The sequence below is a fragment of the Octopus bimaculoides genome, chromosome 20 (assembly GCF_046866305.1).
Source record: "Octopus bimaculoides isolate indiv1 chromosome 20, ASM4686630v1, whole genome shotgun sequence".
Classification (NCBI taxonomy): Eukaryota; Metazoa; Mollusca; class Cephalopoda; order Octopoda; family Octopodidae; genus Octopus; species Octopus bimaculoides.
This window is the reverse complement of record NC_142947.1, coordinates 25,482,602-25,503,009: the sequence shown is the minus strand read 5'-3', so window position 1 is coordinate 25,503,009 and position 20,408 is coordinate 25,482,602. Positions and strand designations below refer to the sequence as shown.

Genomic DNA, 20,408 nt, shown 5'->3' with positions numbered 1-20,408 from the left:
GGGTTAACCTGCTCAGAGGTCAACATTTTCGAGCGCTAAGCTACATAAATGCGTCGAAACTGTTGCATTTACAAATATTTCTGGAACACAAGGCTTGTAGCTGTGTGTTTTTTTCGTATAGAGTTGTTGTTTAACTCAAAGCCGAATCTGATCGCACAGACTTATTATCAAATGCATTTCAACCGTAACTTCTCTGTTTTCCTTTTCAAGAACAATGTATCCCAATATCGATAATAGCTGATTTGTGTAGGATTTTACAGTGACTTTTTCAGTAGTGGCGGATTTATCATTGGTACATCTGTGTTCAAATTAAACTGTAAATGTTAGAGTCTTTTATACTGTACTCACCAACTCTGATTTTTCTCTTTTTTATTTTTTCATTCACAGATTGGTTCTGACAGCATCTAATTGTGATAACACGAAAAAAAAAAAAAACTATAGAAGAAAAAGGAAGAAAAAATTCGTTTGGTTTTTGAAGCAACTAGGACAACTATGGGTGCCTCAATCTGCAAATCGAAAGTTGGCTGGCTTTTGATAATACTCCAAGTAATCTTTATTATATTGTTTGCTACCACTGTTGAGTATACGAACACCGCAAACAGTAAAAAGCCCGAGGATACCCAGCACACTGATGTCTCAACATATTATGCAAGTAATGCGTCTTCTTCATTCATTTGATATTCAAGTGTGTGTGTATCTATCTATCTATCTATCTATCTATCTATCTATCTATCTATCTATCTATCTAAATACCTATGCACAGGCTTCTATATAATTAGTAAACTATTTTGCCACAGCATGACTACAGTCAAGTGACATGAAACAGTAAAAGAAGATAAAATTGTCGTAGAAAAATATCAACGTATAAGAATTTTCAATATTAGATGCGTTTAAGGCGGTGAGATGACCGAATCGTTAGCATATCGGGTAAAATGTTTGGCGGCATTTCATCCATTTTTACGTTCTGAGTTCTAATTCCGCTGCGGTCGACTTTACCTTTCATCTTTTCGGGGTCGATAAAACCAGTTGAACACTGTGGTCGATTTGATTGACTTAGCCCCTCTCTCAGTCCTGCTGGACTTGAGCCAAAATTTGAAACTAATATTAAATGCGTGTAGAGTTTAAGCAAAGTGATATCACTGTGCAAATTACAATATCTTCAAGTAGTTCCGATAAACGTAATTTGGTGAAGTTCTCGAAGAAATCCTTACAAAATATATAAAAAAAAGACAGTACTTGCAATGCGGGGGGGGGGGGGGCTATGTAAAACAGGGACAACTTGATTACAATTTGGCTGGAATACAAAAAAGTATTCGATTGGCCCACAACTCCTGAAAACTATAGGATCTCAGACGAGCTAATATTTCAGAGGCTGTATAAGGACTATAGACATTCTTTTGGGATATCATCTTGAGCCTAAATACGGGAAGTGATTGTGTTGTCACAGATTGAATAAGTTATCACAGGGTTATATACTAATAGAGTAGTCTCTTTCTGAGGGTCGTGACTCGTGCAGCGAAGTTCTTGCTCTTTTTTTTTTCTGTTGATGCAATCTGAAGAGTATGTAATTAGCTCAGAGCAAGACAGAAATACCAATTTGACACATCTATATAGCTTTCATTGTGAACCATCTAGAAGCATAAGCTTAGACTGTATAAAGAAGAGCTTTGACCCGTGTAAAATTTTTTTAAAGGATATAGGAATGTAGATTGGTCATGATAAATAATCCAAACTGATTGTAGAAGGAATGGAAGTACAAGTTAGGTTAGTTACAATACCAACGGCCCCGATATTCTACGAAGAAGGTTACCCGAACGTAGGGGTGGATTACTATATATATATATATATATATATATATATATATATACACACACACACACACACACACACACATACACACACACACACACACACACACACATATATATATATATATATATATATATATATATATATATATATATATATATATATATATATATATATAACAATTATCCTCCATTTTCTAATTGTTACACACATTTTGGGTAAAACCTCCACTTTTACCCGCTCCCATTGATTGCACCTAGTATAGCACTAGTGTAGCAATAATTGGGTACCCTCCCAGCAGTATACTGGATAGATACTATCCCTTAGTGGGTTGAACCCCCAACCCCTAACTCTCTCACGTTATATATATATATATATATATATATATATATATATATATATATATACATAATACACACGCATACGCACACACGCATACATACATACACGCACACACATACATACACACATATAGGACATGTAACGAGAAACGCAAAATATGGTCCTCAGAGTTTTAGCATACAATAAATCATTAGTCCACGATGTGTTTCTGTAGCAGTACATATGCCAACGTAAGGTGAACTCGATTCAATGTACAAATACGAAAACAAAGAAGATACTTAACAGCTACCCGAACAAACTTTAAATATCGAATGACATCTCTCAGTCAATATTTACTAACTATCAAGCATTGATGTGCACCCTTAGTTCAACTTTAAATACACGAAGTGAATATCATGAATGTCGGAAAGAAGCCACTTAGAAAGTATTCTGCAGCTTTCAATAATTGCTATGTACTCAGGGATTTGGTACAACTTTAAAACAACAGAGCATCTCAAACACTCTCCTCTCACATTTCTTACTATTTAGTCCAGGGCTTATATGGCTGTCAGAAACTATTGTTACAAGTGTATATGTGTCTGTTATACACGCATGCACGCGCGCGCACACACACACATACACACACAAATACACAGATACATGCGCGTGTGTGCGTGTGTCAAAGAGAAAGGAAAAATTCTGGTAAGGTCAAAACAATTGAAAGGAATGTTCAAAGAACATTATTAAATGAGATATAAAATAGGCGATGTAACAGTTTTAAAATGCCTTCAGCACTGCGCATGAAATGTGTTAGAAATAAAAGAGGCTGTAGTGCGAGGCCATGTACGGTTATTATCTATCTATCTATCTATCTATCCATCAGTCTTTCTGTCTGAGTGTCTGTCTCATTGACTATATATATGTATATATAAATATATATATATATATATATATATATATATATATATATATATATATATATATATATATATATGCATGTATACATATATATATATATATATGCATGTATACATACATATATATATATATATATATATATATATATATATATGCATGTATACATATATATATATATATATATATATATGCATGTATACATATATATATATATATATATATATATATATATATATATATATATATATATATATATATATATATATATATATATATATATATATGCATGTATACATATACGTATGTTTGTGTGTGTGTGTGTGTATTTATATATGCATATGTATATTTTCCGTTTGTTGTTTTTTTTATTTAATCCGGAAATTTATGTATATATATATATATATATATATATATATATATATATACTCTTTACTCTTTTTACTCTTTTACTTGTTTCAGTCATTTGACTGTGGCCATGCTGGAGCACCGCCTTTAGTCGAGCAAATCGACCCCAGGACTTATTCTTTGGATGCCTAGTACTCATTCTATCGGTCTCTTTTGTCGAACCGCTAAGTTACGGGGACGTAAACACACCACCATCGGTTGTCAAGCGATGCTGGGGGGACAAACACAGACACACAAACATATACACACACACACACACACACACATATATATATATATATATATATATATATATATATATATATATATATATATATATATATATATATATATATATGTATATATGTATATATATACATATACATATATACGACAGGCTTCTTTCAGTTTCCGTCTACCAAATCCACTCACAAGGCTTTGGTCGGCCCGCGGCTATAGTAGAAGACACTTGCCCAAGGTGCCACGCAGTGGGACTGAACCCAGAACCGTGTGATTGGTAAGCAAGCTACTTACCACACAGCCACTCCTGCACCTATATAAATAAATACTATTTTTGTTAAGCCTAGTACTTGTTCTATCAGTCTCTTTTGCCGAACCGCTACGTTACGGGGACGTAGACAAACCAACGCAGGTTGTCAAGCGGTGCTCGTGCACACACGCGGGCGCGCACACACACATACATATATATGTATATATATATATATATATATATATATAGACAGACAGACAAGCAGACAGACAAACAGACAGATAGATAGGTAGGTAGGTAGGTAGGTAGGTAGGTAGGTAGGTAGACAGAAAAACGATGACAGACCGACACATAGATAGATAGATAGATATTTCATTTCAGTTCAATTCAGTCGTTTATTTATATCTATTTTTCTTTCAATACAAAGTTCGAATAACAAACTTTTTTAAAATAATATCATTTCTCAGCTATTCTGCAAAGTTATTTCGGATCTTTTCTGATGGGCCGCCATTTTCCAATTTCTTCAATTTTCGTTACAATTGATTTCATATTTGCTGTTTTGGTACAGTTTTGTATGGCAATCATTGACTTGAAATTAATTTTCGCCATGACTCAATAAATAAAGAGTTAATAGCTTTTAAAGTTTGCAAATGTTGGGTAATTTTATCCAGTAGAACCAAGCTGTTTTCCCACGTGGTCACTTTTCGCTTATTAAATGCTTAAAATACCTGAGGTATGAAGTGTTCATGAGATGTGCTAAACATAATCGCTAAATAGGGCTTAAATCATGCACCAATTTTTTCTTTTTGGCTTTCGTATAATCGCGTGTAGAACACAAATTCGCCAAAAATTGATGAAAATTCCAAATAATAAAAAAGTTGTGAGGGATGGCATGCTTAAAGCAGAATTCTGCCAATATTTCATTTGTTTATAGTTGGCAACACGTGCAGTCATGCACAAAATGAGAACTTCCAAATCTTGTTTACTGACCGGATAAAAATGATCAAATTTTATACCTCGTTAACTTTTTAAAAGCAATTTTCTGGAAAAAGTGAATTAGCTCTTGAGATTCAGCCTGGAAAATTACATTAATACATCAAATTAAAAGATTTTTACTAAATTTTTAAAATGTCCATAGGTGCAGCCAAACCGAAAAGATCCATTCTTTCACTTTCAATGAAAAATCTATCTTCATATCTCTGACTAAGTTTAATATCATATCTAACGTAAGCCTTCCTTCTTCCATTCTTCCATCCAGCCATCGATGTATTTATCAACGTAGATAGACAGATATATCGATCGACAGATAGAAGATATAAAAAGTTTAGATCATTAAAATGTTATTTTCTTGTCAGTCACAATAATATATTGCTTGAAAGTTCTCTCTGCTTAAAACTTTATTTTTCTCTATTTTTCTATCTACCTCTTACTTCAACAAACTTTTAACCATGTAATTCCCCTCATTATTATTTCCCTCTTTCTCTTCACCTCTCACTTCCACTAATCACATGACAGCTTAATGCATCGGCTGACAATAATGTCATTACTCTCCCCCCGCTCTCTCTACTTGTCTTTCTTTAACCTCACCACCAAAACATCACCCCTCTGCTAAACACTATTTGTAACTCGCTTTCTCTATATTACCCACTTCAACTAACTTTTAACCACCTATAACTATTACGTTCCCCTTACCACACGCCATTAGCACATTTCTCTTTCCCCTTCCCTCTCGCTCTTCCTTTCAATTAATCACGTGTCAGCATAACACATTTCGGCCTTAGCGAATTTAAGGGGAGGACGGGGTATGGAGCTAGTCGATTACATCAAGTCCTATAAGGATGAAAAGCAAAGTCGACCTCGTGGGAGTTTGAACTGAGAACATAAAGCCAGGAAAATGCTGCTAAGCATTTTGGACGGCATGCTAACGATTTTGACAGCACGCTGCCTTAACGATTCTGTAATAATAATAATATATTTAATTGGTTACAAGACCCCGACTTGTTGGAGGCAAAATATGAAAACAGAGGAGAGTTTACATCGAATAAAACGAAGAGAACCAATTATAGCCAAGAGCTTGCTGATTAAAAAAAATGTCAGCTTGGGCCTATTTTGCTTTTCTCAGCGATATCAGCAAGAAACGGCAAAAAATAAAACCAACGACAACGAAACCAACAGTACCAAGCCACGCTATTTTTTCAACACCTGTGGATTCTCAGCCTTGTATTAACAACAGATATAGGGTATTCACTTTTACTTCATATTCATTACAGAAGAGTAACAGGTCGTGAATTGCATGAAGACCGCAACTCACCCAAGATATTAACAAACCAGGATATTAAGAAATAAGCAGTAGAATGAGGTGACAGCAATAACGAAAGCAGCGGTGCGTGTTATTTAAGACAGAATACACACAAATATAAAGCAAAATCGGTTAGTTCAACCCACAGTGCATACACACACACACACACACACACACACACACACCTGCGCGTGCGCGTACATACTATATATATATACACACATACATTCACACGTGCGTGTGTGTGTATATATGTATGTAGTATGTATGCATGCCCGCACGTGTGTGTTGTGTATGTGAGTGTGTAAAGCGAAAGAGGGAGAATTTTCATCAATGTTACATGTAATAAGGCATTCCTCGCTTTAGCCCCATTTTCAGTCTCTTGCCGGTGAATCTTTACTGGAATTGTTAGAAATATCAACAGAATCTCCTTCAAATCATAACGTAGTATATTTTAAACACAGGGAAGGCGCATTGAATAACGTAGACGGCCAACAATATACCTAGAGAAAAAAGAAAAACGACGAGTTCATCAATATCAATATGATCAATACTAAAATGGTCTTGATGCTCATAGATCTGCTCGTTAACTAGCTGATCAGAAGCTAAACAACAACAACAACAACAACAACAACAACTACTACTACTACTACTACTACTACTACTACTACTACTACTACTACTAACACCACCACCGCCACCACCACCACCACCACCACCAACATCAACAACGCTACTACGTTGCTGCTTTCAACTTAACCCTGTTTTAAAGTCCTTTTTAGGTATTTTGTTGCTCTGTTGCTTTATTATATGCCAACATTAAAACACTCTGATGTCCTAGTTAATATACTTGTCTCCTCTTAAGAAGCTCAATTGTAGATAAGATTACTCTGAATTAAACTGACCTGCTTATAATAGAAATGGTTCTAGGCAGAAAAGTCTAAAAATTACAGACTCATCAAAGGCCTCTATATTCACAACCACAGAATATATGAAGTAGCATTGGGCCTCTAGAACAGTGCCTACCCCATTTAACAAACCAACGTATCCCTGACTCAAGACAGCACCGGTTCTAACAGTTCCTGTCTCATGAAACTACTTTTCTAATGCTCGGTGCTAGACCATAAAGATCTTTTTCTTTTTTTTTTTCTCATAGAAGGGCTTTCTCTGACGTTTGTTTCAAGGTCACTTCTTGCTACACTAATTCACATTGCGAAGTTTAACTACTCGTAATTGTTAACTGGACCAAGAACAGCCCTTTTTTTTAATATGCATCTTTCCTCGACTTCATTGTAAGTTAAATCGCTGGAAAATTTTTCTCTGCGAATTCCCTATGGCAAAATATTTTAGACACCAAATGGATAGTAATCATAGTTTTTTCCCGATTTAACATCATGGAAACCTGCTCATGGAAACCTGTATCGGAATTCACTCTGTTGTGAGAACCTGTACAAAGTGTTCGATTTGCTCCGATGCGCAGTTTTTATTGCACCATTCTGTGCGTCCTATCAGTGTTTTTAGAGACGCAAGTAGATGTCGTTCCGCCAGAGAAGACAGATAATTCCCCCAAAATTTCCTTATAAGTTTACTGGATTACCAAAAATCATTGACTTCTAGTGTAGTGAAGTGATTACCTGTAACCCATTAGTTATTTCTTCTCTTCTCCTCCAGATATAGAGTTCTTGTAAATGAGTTCTTACTTTACACCTTTGACTAACGTGGGTTACGGTTAGGGCTTGATCTTGTAAGTTCTATTACAATTCAAGTCCATTCAACTTTCCCAATGTATAAAGAATTATGACGGATTACGAGAGGCCTACTTCATGACTCTGGTATCTGATTAGGTGACTTATATATTGTTGTTGTTACTGCTCCTTAGACATGTGTATATTCTTCACGATATGATTGTCGTACTTTACGCACATACACACAAATATACACACACATACTCCTTATACATATAATCACAGAGCACATATTCATTTCAGTATTGTTGTCAACATTCGTTAAGTAATGGAAGCCAGCTTGGTTGTATGTTCGCTTTACAACCACATTGTTTCAGATTTGATTGTTCTGTGTATTGAGGTCGAATATGTAACAAATGTCTTCAGTAAAATCTTTGAATTGACCAAAACCTTGTGATTGAAATCTGGCAGATGAAAACCATGTTGAAACCAACCGTGCAAGGGACAGACTCAGTTCTTGGGTATTAGATTTAATCCATCTCTCAGTTTAACACCATTACCTGGGTCTTTGGTTGTCTTGCCAATGGAGGCTATTCTGTGACAAGCATTTCATGCTAGGTTTTCCCCATTTCCTTCTACCAGGTCTTTAATTCTGATCTTCCTCTTGTAACTAAGCCATAAAAATAATTTAAAACTAACTCATGTTCTCCATCTTTACAGTGTTTCAAGATGTCCACGTCATGATATTTGTTGGCTTCGGCTTTCTAATGACTTTTCTGAAGAGATACGGTTATGGCAGTGTCGGCTACAATTTCCTGATTGCCGCCTTCATATTGCAATGGTCTACGCTGGTAGGAGGTTATCTGCACGGCAAAGGAAAGACGATTCACGTGGATATATTGAGGTAATAGGTCATTCCTTTCTTACTTCCTCGTATAAATATATGTATGTGTGTGTATGTGGGCATGTGTGTGTGTGAGAGAGAGATGGAGAGAGATGGAGAGAGAGAGGGGTAGAGACAGAGAGGCAGTGATGGAGAGACTGAAGAACGTGTGTGTGTGTGTGTGTGTGTGCGTGCGCGCGTGCATGCTTTAGGAGAGGCGGTAACTGTGTCTGTATAGTACTGGATGATCCAGATTCTGTTCGAAAATTCTATAATTTTGAGCACATCCATTGTTAATTATGAAAAATAATCTTTAAAACTAGATAAAAACTAAGAGAGTTTTGGTCGTTCTGTATTGTTATAAACTTATCTGAATGTAATTTACATGTAATATTTGCATCCGATCTAATAAAACACAATGTGTTTTTGTTCGACTTTAATTTGGCAGTGATAGACTGGAAGAACAAATGGGGCTGATGGGAATGGCAGCTGGAAAGGTTAAAAGCGAGTAAGCAAAAGCGAAAAAATTATAATTACAGTGAGCTGTAGTGGCAGGTTTAGCAATGGCTGGAGTAGCTAGACATTTTTGGCATACGTTTTAACAGAAATTGATTTTCACTTAACTTCATAGTTTATAATTAGAAGGAAAAAAGGAAATAATTGAAAACAAAACACTATGCGTTGATTTTAATTGATAAACATGCACGTGCACACGCACACACACACACACACACACACACGTACACGTAAAAACATCAGTACACAAAAATACACGAACAAACGCACGCACATATACGTGCAGGCACGTACATGTCAAGGCGCACGCATGATGGGTTTTTTTATTTCCTAACTGAATGTTTTACTATGATATTTTATAACAAACAAAACACATTGTCGGTTGTTCTTTTGAAAAATACTCTATAACAAAATAATCCTTTCTGCTGTAACTCTAAGGCATGAAATATTCGGGGAAGTGGATAGTCGATTACATCGACATCAGTATGTTACTGGTATTTAATTTATCGACTTCGAAAAGATGGACAACAAAGTCGACCTCGGCAGAATTTGAAACACTCATACAAAAGAATGAAAATAGCTTAACATTTAATTTCATTGAATTTCGTGCATGGCTGCCTATTGCCGATTATTCACAATCTACAATGAAATCACATGATGCAACACTGACATCCATCGCTGCTGCCGAAGTTTCGGCAACCGGTCTGATCTGACTTTTTATAACATCTTATATTATAAGGTGATTTCTCAAGACGTTTACCTTCGTCTACGATGTTCGAACAGCACATCCAAGTTATATATATATATATCAATATGTATGCATGGAGTTTTAAGCGACGAAAATATTTTGACACGAATTGAATTTAAATGTTGAAGTGAAACTAACGGTTTTTGTGTTCTTAAATGGCTTACAAACATATTCCACGTTGCAATTGTATATATATATATATACATATACCCCCCCTCTCCTCGGACATGAATGACCATGGGATTGCACCTAGACAGTTACCCTCCAAGGCACAAGACGAGGTAAGGTTGTTTAAGGAAGACAAACGGTCGCCCATACATACCCCAGCCTCCCGGCTTCGCACCATCGATGTTATCCAAGGGTAAGCGAACTGGAGCAACGTGAAATAGTCTTGCTCAAGTCCAGGAATCGAACTCACCACTTCAGGATTGTGAACCCGACGCTCTAATCACTGAGCTATGCATCATATTACGTGTGTGTATGTGTGTGTGTATGTGTGTGTGTGTGTGTGTGTTTGTATGTGTGTGCGTGTGCGTGTGTTTGCGCGTGCGTGAGTGTGTGTTTGTGTATGTATGTATATATACATTTCAAAAGTAAATAAACACCTCTTATTACTGATATGTGTGTCTATTGAAGTTGTATATATAATTGTTTATTTACTTTTGAAATGTATATATACATACATACACAAACACACACACACTCGCGCGCGCGCACACACACATACACACGCACACGTACACGCGTACACATACATATTATTATACACTTATACCTGTGCAGATCCTACCTGGTGCTTCAAACTTTTTAATGAATTGTTATTTTTTCATTTCAGATTACAGTATAGTAATTATTTATAGTAACTACCCATGCCATAACTGCTTGGCAACTGAAGTGGAAATTCTAATAAATTAAAAAGTTTGAAGTACCAGGTAATGTTCGCACAGACAAAACGTATAATGAAGGGTGCCTATGTCTATTTACTTTAAGATATCTGAGTATATGGTTCCAGGTACAATCTCACTGAGTGACATCTTGGGTAAGTATCTTGTATTATAGCCGCGGGCTGACCAAAGCCTTGTGAGTGGATTTGATAGACGGAAACTGAAAAGAAGCTCCAGTATATGTATATATATATATATATATATATATATATATACCGGAGTAAGCACATAAAGGTGAAACAAGGTGGAAAAAAGAATACTCAAATACCAGAGGTAGAGTAATATACTTTATATAAAAGCAGCAGAAATATAGCAAAAGCTGGTACTCAGAGTTTCACGTTCCCGTTCGTTGGACAGTTTTGTTAAAATAGAATAGAAATAACGATATGGTAAAAACTAGTTAAAGGATACACCTTTAAAAATGGATTTGTTTCATTGGTCCTTTCAATTAACGGTCTTAAGCATGCAATGAACAAAATAAACGAATGAATTCAATATAAATTCATCCAATTATAAAAATCGCATGTATACATATGTTTGCGTACATATGTATACATGTGTATATGTGTATTTGTGTGTATATTTACGTCTCACATATCTGTATATGTCTGTATATGTATATAGTCTGTGTGCATCCATCTATGTATTTTGATGTATATATGTATATTAATGGTTTAGTATGCGTATATATTGATGTAAAATATTTATGTAATACAACGTGGAAATTTTAATTTTAGTTTTAATTTTTAATGTATTAATCGAATTAGATTTCGTATATAATTATTTGCAATATGTATTTTGAATCCAGTCTTCTAATTATTTTTTTCCCTCGATTTCTATTATAAGATGAATTTTGAGGGATCGTGGCTTCTTAAAAGCATAACTGACCTCCAACCTTTAGATGAAAATTCGTGCGGTGGTAGACCTAAAGGTGCGAGGTGATTGAGAGATTCAACAGGGTAATGAACAGCGTCATTGGTGTAGAGCACAGTATCAGTTCAGTTGTATGTCTGCCGATCGCCAGGCTGTTGTTCCAGAAGGTGATTGTTTACGCCATCGACTGCGAGACAGCTTTATGTCGCCTCGGGGGTTTCATTCTGTCATGCCCTTGAAGATGCCTCTCGTTGGGCTGCAAGACGGCTTTGTGTCGCCACGGGGGTTTCATTTCGTCGTGCCCTTGAAGATGCCTCCCTTTTCGCTGCAAGACGGCTTTGTGTCGCCTCGGGGGTCTCATTTTGTCGTGCCCTTGCATGTCTTTGTCTTTGCGCGGCTAGACGTCGTTGTGTATCTTCGACAGTCTCCTTATATAAAAATATTTTTAGAGAAGTACTATTGGAAACATTTCTTTAACTTTTAAAAACATTTGGACTAAACATTACTATGAGAAAGGATTATCGCAGAGTATATTCTCTTGACGCTTCCTTCTATTTTGATACTGGATTATTTGAATGATTTCATAAGTCATATGATCATATTAAATACATAAATGTAGCATTCAACCATCCACTCTCGATAATACGGGGATTGTTTAAGAATAATTCAAAAAGAATTTCTAGATTATCTGCTAATAGAAAACTTTTCATATCACATACAAATTATTATAATGCTGTTTTAGCTAGGGATGGATATCGTGATAAAAGTCAATATATACAAGAAGCAGGCATACTCAATACTGTCAATTCCTCCAATAATAATACACATTGTATACCATCGCAACGTTACGGCATGAGAACTTAATCAGATCGAGAATACAGGCCAGGAAAAATTGGTCAATGCAATGAACTACCAATGAAAACGGTTCGCATGTTTCAACCAAGATCGCTGGAAAATGTTTTAATAAATACCATGCTATTTTTAATCGGCGCAACGTGAAGGTATCATACACTAACTCTACTAATCTAAAGGTGGTGCTCCAGCGTGGCCACAGTCACATGACTGAAACAAGTAAAAGAGTAAGCATATGCACCGCATAAACAATAGTAAAATGTGATAACAGTTCAATAACACTCTTACTTGATCTAGCAAACATACCCATCTAAATAGCAACGAATGAGATGTAAACCGCAATGAAAAGCACCAAATACGGCCAAATTGTGATAATAGAAATGATTATGATATAAGTAACACAGTAACAACATCGGAAAATGAAGCCAGAACTACCATATATACAAATAAATATAATAAAAGGTCATGAAGAGAAAAATCAAAATACACATTGATGATCCTCTGCATGGGTGCAGATCTGTATAAATGTACCGTGCACGCAAGGGGAGGGAGGGCCTTATGTTTACATTGGGCTAACGGCGCCAGCTTCAAGAAACATTCAACATTTTTGGCCGATTTTGTTGGCGACTGAAGGATTATAAAATTAAGTAGAACATAACTTGGTCCACAGTACAGCACGCAAAACCAGGAGATGCCGATTCTGCTCCGAGGAATCCCTGCCTATTCTGTGGACCAATGAGACCATTAATAGAATTTCTGAAAGACCCTCAAGATGCCTAAGTGCATATAAATGTACTTTCGCACAGTGCAGTGGGAATGAATGTGAGTAACTGTTAACATAATTTACTTTAAGGTATGGATGAATTAAGTTTAACTTTAACCTTCCCATTCTTATAAACAACAAGTAGCTATTTAACTCACTATGTGAACGTGTGTGCAACAAATCACACGTGTACGTATTCTTACATCTTCGTGGATAATTGTATAAGCGAGTGCACATGCACCATGAAGCTTGCGCGAGGGCATTTATACATCCTTATCCGTTAACGGTTGTTTTTAATACTTTTCTCTTGTATAGCGTGTTCGTTTCTTTTTTGCATCTGTCATTTTATTTTTCATTTTCTATATAAGTGAAGGTATATCCTTTAATTTGCTGATTTTCTTAACACGAAATGAGAAGATACATTGCGGAGGTATTACTTTAACGAGTTATATTTATCTATCACCCGAACAGACACATCTGCACCGTCGGATGCTCCTGAACCAGTTGTTAAGTGTCCAAACAATTCTAGTGATTAGTAAAAATGTTCGTATCTTCTATCTTCCGCCCTTTATATATATATATATATATATATATATATATATATATATATCTTGTTGTACTTGGGGATGGTCATATTGCCAGTTTAGCCAATAAAAACACACGCACTGTATATTTGGTGTTAATTTGCTTCAGCTTTATATTACATTAATCTTAATCTTATTTCGGCCAGAGTTCTTTCGTCACACTTCTGTGACCTCATCAGTGGTCCTTTGTTTCCTTCTTTCTTATGTGTGTCTCACCTTGCTAACTATCAGCCATTTTGTATTTTGTATTCCTATTGTATGTGTCTACGCATGCGTGTCTGTCTTTTGTAAGTGCATGTGTGTGTATGGGGAGTGTCTGTATCATCTATATTCTCTGTTAATAGTGTTCGTTTGTATTTGTTTTTATTTATTTATTTGTTCATGTGTGTGTGTGTGTTTTTTTGGGGGTCTTTTTATCTACTGTTTTTTTTGTGTTTAATTAAATTTTGTTAACGTATGTAGTATTTAATTCCATTTGTTTATCTATGTATTGTATTATATTTTGTTCATATTATTATTGGTTTATGGGTAACATGTTGTCACATGTGGTTTGTGGTTTGTTAGGGGTGTGTGTTAGTGTTCCATTCTAATTTCCTATTCAGGCTAGGTTTCTCTTCTATCATGTGTGTAGCTTCAGTAATTTGTCTAAGTGCTGCATCACTGCTATGTGTGGATAAGATTTTAATCTCTATGTTGTTGATTGAGCCTCTATATTCTTGCTCAGCGTACTGGTACAGAACTGATGAGTTAATATATTTAGTACCCAATATAACAGTAAAAAACTTTTCCATAGTTCAAATCGGTATATACTCAATATACAAAAATGAAAAGAAAATGGAGATTTACGATTAAAATATTTTAATTTATTATTATTATTATTATTATTATTATTATTATTATTATTATTATTATTATTATTATTATTATTATTATTATTATTATTATTATTATATGATATAGTATAATACAATATAATATAATATAATATAAATACAAATATTATAATCCCACAATTGTTTCGATATATACACATAATTTTTCTCGTCTGGCCGTAAAGCCTTCTGTTTGTTTTCCTGTCTTGTTTTTTGTCCGCCACTACATTCCTCCATGGCTAGATTTAATTTGCGTATACAGATTTAATCTGCGATCCATGGGACGAGCCGTTTTAACGTTGCGTCCTGCCCGAAGCTCGTCGAAACGCCGGTGTTAAAACGTGGGTAGCTGATGAAGTAGAATGTTCTCTATGTGGCTCGTGTGTTCTCGTCTACGTTTGTTTGCAATGTCCTGTACCCAGATATGCACCTATACATACAGGTGGATGTCGGTATGCACATACCTGTACGTATATATGCATATACTCATTTACTTTTGTTTTTATATATATATATATATATATATATATATATATATATATATATATACACAGAAGATTGAAAGTATACCCCTTTTAATTTGGCGCAAGGCACAAGGTCAGCAATTTTAAGTTGTTGGGGAAGTTGATTACAACGACCCTACTACTTGATTGCTATTTTACTTTATCGACTCCGAAAAGATGAAAGGAAAAGTTCACCTCGACAGAAAACAAAACTATGATATACTTTTGACATGAAATTATATTTTATTCATAAAACTATTACCCGTTCCCCAGAAAATCACCAAAAATGTTCGTACATTATCATTCTATATAATTCTCTTTTTAAGGATGCTGGGATCTGATTTTTCTGCTGCTGCTGTTCTTATTACATTTGGAGCTCTTCTTGGCAAAGTTAGCATTCTGCAGTTGATTGTTCTGGCGTTGATTGAGATTGTTTTGTTTGTCGTCAATGAATATATTGGTCTCGAGATACTACATGTAAGTAAAACAGGTTTCTTTACAGATTTAATGCATTTTTACACACACATCACGCATATATATATATATATATATATATATATATATATATATATATATATATATATATATATATATATATATATATATATATACAGAAGCATATATACATGTAGATAAACATACGTACAAACACATAAACATGTACACACACCCACGTACATACGTATGTACGTACATATGTGTGTATGTGTGCATGCATGTATGTAAATGTATGCGTGCGTCTGTGTGTGTGTTTAAAATATGAGTTACTACTAGTTTCTTGCTATAGGGCCTCTATGTTTAGACAGATTTATATAAAGTGTTTTGTGTCTCAAAGCAATCTTTAGGTTCAGGACACATTATATAACCATGTGCTCTTCGCATGGTGATTGCTTGGAAACGCAAAACACGTTATATAAATCTGCCTAATCATAGTGTTGGAGCATTTCCATTTGTCCTCCAATATTCGAACCTTCAGAGTTTCTTGAAACTTTTAAAATTTGGTACATTAATGTAGCTTTCCAAGCTGAATTCCATGAGATATTTCAGTTAAAATTTTTTTAAGTTATAAAGGCTTAAATTTTGATCATTTTCACTCAGTCAGAAAACAGGATTTGGAAGCTGTCAATTTGTGCGTGACGTGTTTTAATATGAAACTGAAAATAAATCAGCTTCTGTTTTGCGCACGACATATAACCACTCATAACTTTTTAACTTTCTGAAATTTTCAGAAAATATTTACACATTTGTATTCTACACTCGGGAATTCATAAAGATTACGCGAAAAAAAAAATTGGGTAGGTGGGGGGTCGTGGTTTAAGGCCTATTTGGCTGTTATTTTTAGCATATCTCTCGACCAAGGTACAAGCAGCAGATGAGCCAATCAGCAGAACACAGCATGGAATATATTTGTCAACACAAAAAAATAAAAATTCCAAAAGCAAAAAAAAGTAAGAACAACCGAAAAACAATACGATGCTAAGGATTTTGCGGGTCGATATTGTAAAACTAACTTCACGTGTGTACCCATAGCCCCATGTAGTCACGGAACCTTATTTGTGGTATAACCTCACCTTAAAAGAAAAATATATGGTAGTGCGGTTGTTGTATTGGCGACACAAGAATGTTAATCGAAACTGTTCAAGATCAATCATAGGTTTGACGTTCATATACACTGATTAGAATTGTGAACTTCAATTATTGAAAACGCGTTCCCGGATGGATACAATTGTGCAGAGTCCGTTTGTCTCAATATGGAAAAGCTGTTTGAATGTCGACATTTGTAACTGAAGTTAAAAAAAAACATAGTAATTAGAAAGAGCGTAAGCTATAGCTTTTTTTTTTTTAATGCACAAAAAATTGAAATTATTTTTTTTCTGTGCCTCTGATTAAAATTTTCGAAAAACAAACCCACCCACATTACTTGGAAAAAAATAATCTTTATTGTACTGGTTTTTCGTAAAATTTCGCGCACGGGAAAGGCAACAAAATCGCCCCTCCCCACTTTGAATGGGATATTCCTATCTTAAAAAGTAATAATCGATTATCTCGGTAACCATGGGAGTTGGAGGGCAATAATGAACATGAGCGGACCATGCTGCCGCTCTGTGCTGAATTTCACGCGATTCCACTGCACCGTTCTCGAGTGAATCTGCCGACACTCAATCAATCAAGCAAGCAATCAAGCAATCAAGAACACTGCAATTTATAGTATAGATAGATAAAATATGAAAATACCAGTAATTATTATAATATATAACGTAGAGCATAGAAGGTAGGATAATATCTCACAGCTGTTTCAGTCAAGAGGCCATAGTACCCCACTTTACTTCTATCCCTTCAATGAACTGAATTATTTGATAGATAAGATTAAGGTACTTGGGTGTGTCTCTGGGCTTCGTCAGAGAGTTTAGAAGGTTCATAAAGTTAATTTATAAATATAGATACATGCATATATACGCACTTTTACATATACATACGTATACATAAATATACATATATACATATCTATGCATTTATATGTATATGTATATGCATACAAATGAATCAATTATTATTATCACAGGTAATAATATAAACTCTAAGCCACTTATTGTGGACCGTTACCTCAATCCCTCAATAGAAAACAAACCGCATCTTTATATATATATATATGTGTGTGTGTGTGTGTGTGTGTGTGTGTGTGTGTGTGTGTGTGTGTGTGTGTGTGTGTGTATGTATGTATGCATTCCTCATTTATATACCTTTTCACTCCTACATAACTACAATAATCTTAAGATAGATTGATTATTTAAATTCCACTATTATTTCTCTTTTGATAATTTTTCTTTCCTATGTTTATACTTTATCTAATAAGAATAATATAATACACTTAATAATAATAATAATTGATTTCTTTGTATGTATATTCATATACGTATAAATGTATAGATATGTATTTATGTATATTTATGTATATGTATGTATATGTAAAAGTGTGTATATATGTATGTATTTATATTTATAACTTAACCTTTTGAACCTTCTAAACTCTCTGACGAAGCTCAGAGGCACACCCACGTACCTTAATCTTATCTACCAAATACTTCAGTTCATTGAAGGGATAGAAGTAAAGTGGGGTACTATGGCCTTTTGACTGAAACAGCTGTAAGATACTATCCTACTTTCTATGCTCTTACGTTATATATTTTAATAATTACTGGTATTTTTATATTTTATATATTATATATGTAGAGCATATGTTGTACATGTATGTATGTTGTTATAATTACGTTTTTTAAAAAAATAAATAGACATAATATAATGTCTAAAAGTTGATGAATACCACCTCTTGATCCCCTCCATTTTCTTTCTGCTGTATAAATTAAGGGTAAAACAACTTTTTGCCCTCACCCATTTATTACATTCAGTAGTGTAATTACCATGCAATGAAAAAACACTTATGTATTATTAAATTGGGTATTCTACCAGCAGTATATTGGATAGATATTATCCCGTAGTTGGTTGGATTCACAACCTCTAACTCTCTTGGAATTATATATACATGTATATATATGTATGTATGTGTATATATATATATATATATATATATATATATATATATATATATATATATATATATATATATATATATATATATATATATATGTATGTATGTAAATATATAAAAATAAAAAGATAAAGAGAGCAATGGTAAGGTTGGAGAAGTATTTTATGGATAGAGTCTTACAGCTGTTTCTGGGAAGATCCAGTACTTCCCTTCATCGGAGACAGAAAAAATAAATTAATCTATTATTATATCCATAGGCGGATATTTTTAGTATGAAGTGGTAAAGAGTGTGATGCGCTGAAAAAAGAGAGAACAGTACTTGAAGTGTAGTTTCATTCCAGTAGTAAATATCCGTGTAGAAATCCGTGTAAAGTAATCCTTATGGGGATAATCCGGAAATAGATGTTGGAACGAAGGCTGATATAGCATAGATAGCAGAGGTGAATATATGCCATACTGCGATGGATTTTAGCTTGTTTACTTGAAGAATGGCCAAGTCACGTGAAGGATGAGCGGTAATTAGATTAAGTCATGAAGACAGAATGTGAAAGGGGGTGGAGGAGAGATAGAGGTGAATGATGGTAGCGGTATACTTTAATTGTCAGTTGATCTTACAGGATAGAGGGGACGAGCATATAGAGAGAAGGATGGATGGGGGGAGATAAGGTTAAAAGGTCTAGTGGGTAGGAAGGAATGCGCGTATGTAATATATAGGTGGTGGGGGTATGAGTAATAAACCAAGGATAGAGATAAAGGGAGAGATGGGTGGGAAAGGTAGTTAGTAGTATCATATTCAAGAGTGCAGCCAAACCTATTTATAGACGGTGGAAAGGGATTGAGAGAAACGACGTAGTCTGTATGCGTTGGTGGTGTTGTAGTGAATTAGAGATTAGAAGAAATAGATTTGGGGGTATATATATGTGGTGATATGATCGAAAGAAAATAATCCTATTCAAAAGATAGTAAAAGATGGATGTTTTTGCCAGGTTGAATAGGTTGCCTGTTGGGGGTCGTGTAATTATGTTGCGTGATCGTTTGTGCAATTTTGCTTGTGATAGAACTTAAATGTGTAGAAAGAGCGGTAATTGCAGTTGCTAAACGCTTCGTTATATCGATTAAGTAGAGTGGGAGAATTGTATTATAAAATATGGAACGCTTCCGTTAGGCAAAGCGTGCAGTTGGAGCGCTGGCCCTGGTATGGAGTTCCAGAATCTAAGATGGACCATTTTAAGGTGTATTGGGTATTTTTGCTTTTGAGGTGAAGAATATGATTGGCTAATGTTGTAGATTTACTGTGTTTGTCGTATCTAAAAGAGTGCATATGTGCTGCGTAGCGATGTTTAAAATTTTTAGTTGCACCAATGTATGTAGCAGTAGAGTTATGTAATAGATTTCTCACAGTGCATTTATATATTAC

The 20,408-nt window shown here is 34.8% G+C and overlaps 1 protein-coding gene across 1 annotated transcript in view; it reads left to right on the top strand.

Moving 5' to 3' along the window:
- LOC106868467 (ammonium transporter Rh type B) overlaps positions 1–20,408 on the top strand; it is a 64,956-nt gene that overhangs the window by 16,359 nt on the left and 28,189 nt on the right. Inside the window, exons 2-4 of the mRNA XM_089338244.1 lie at positions 388–652; positions 8,627–8,810; positions 15,771–15,921. Coding sequence (XP_089194370.1) covers positions 493–652; positions 8,627–8,810; positions 15,771–15,921 — 495 coding nt within the window. The 5' untranslated portion in view covers positions 388–492. The remainder of the gene's footprint in view (positions 1–387; positions 653–8,626; positions 8,811–15,770; positions 15,922–20,408) is intronic.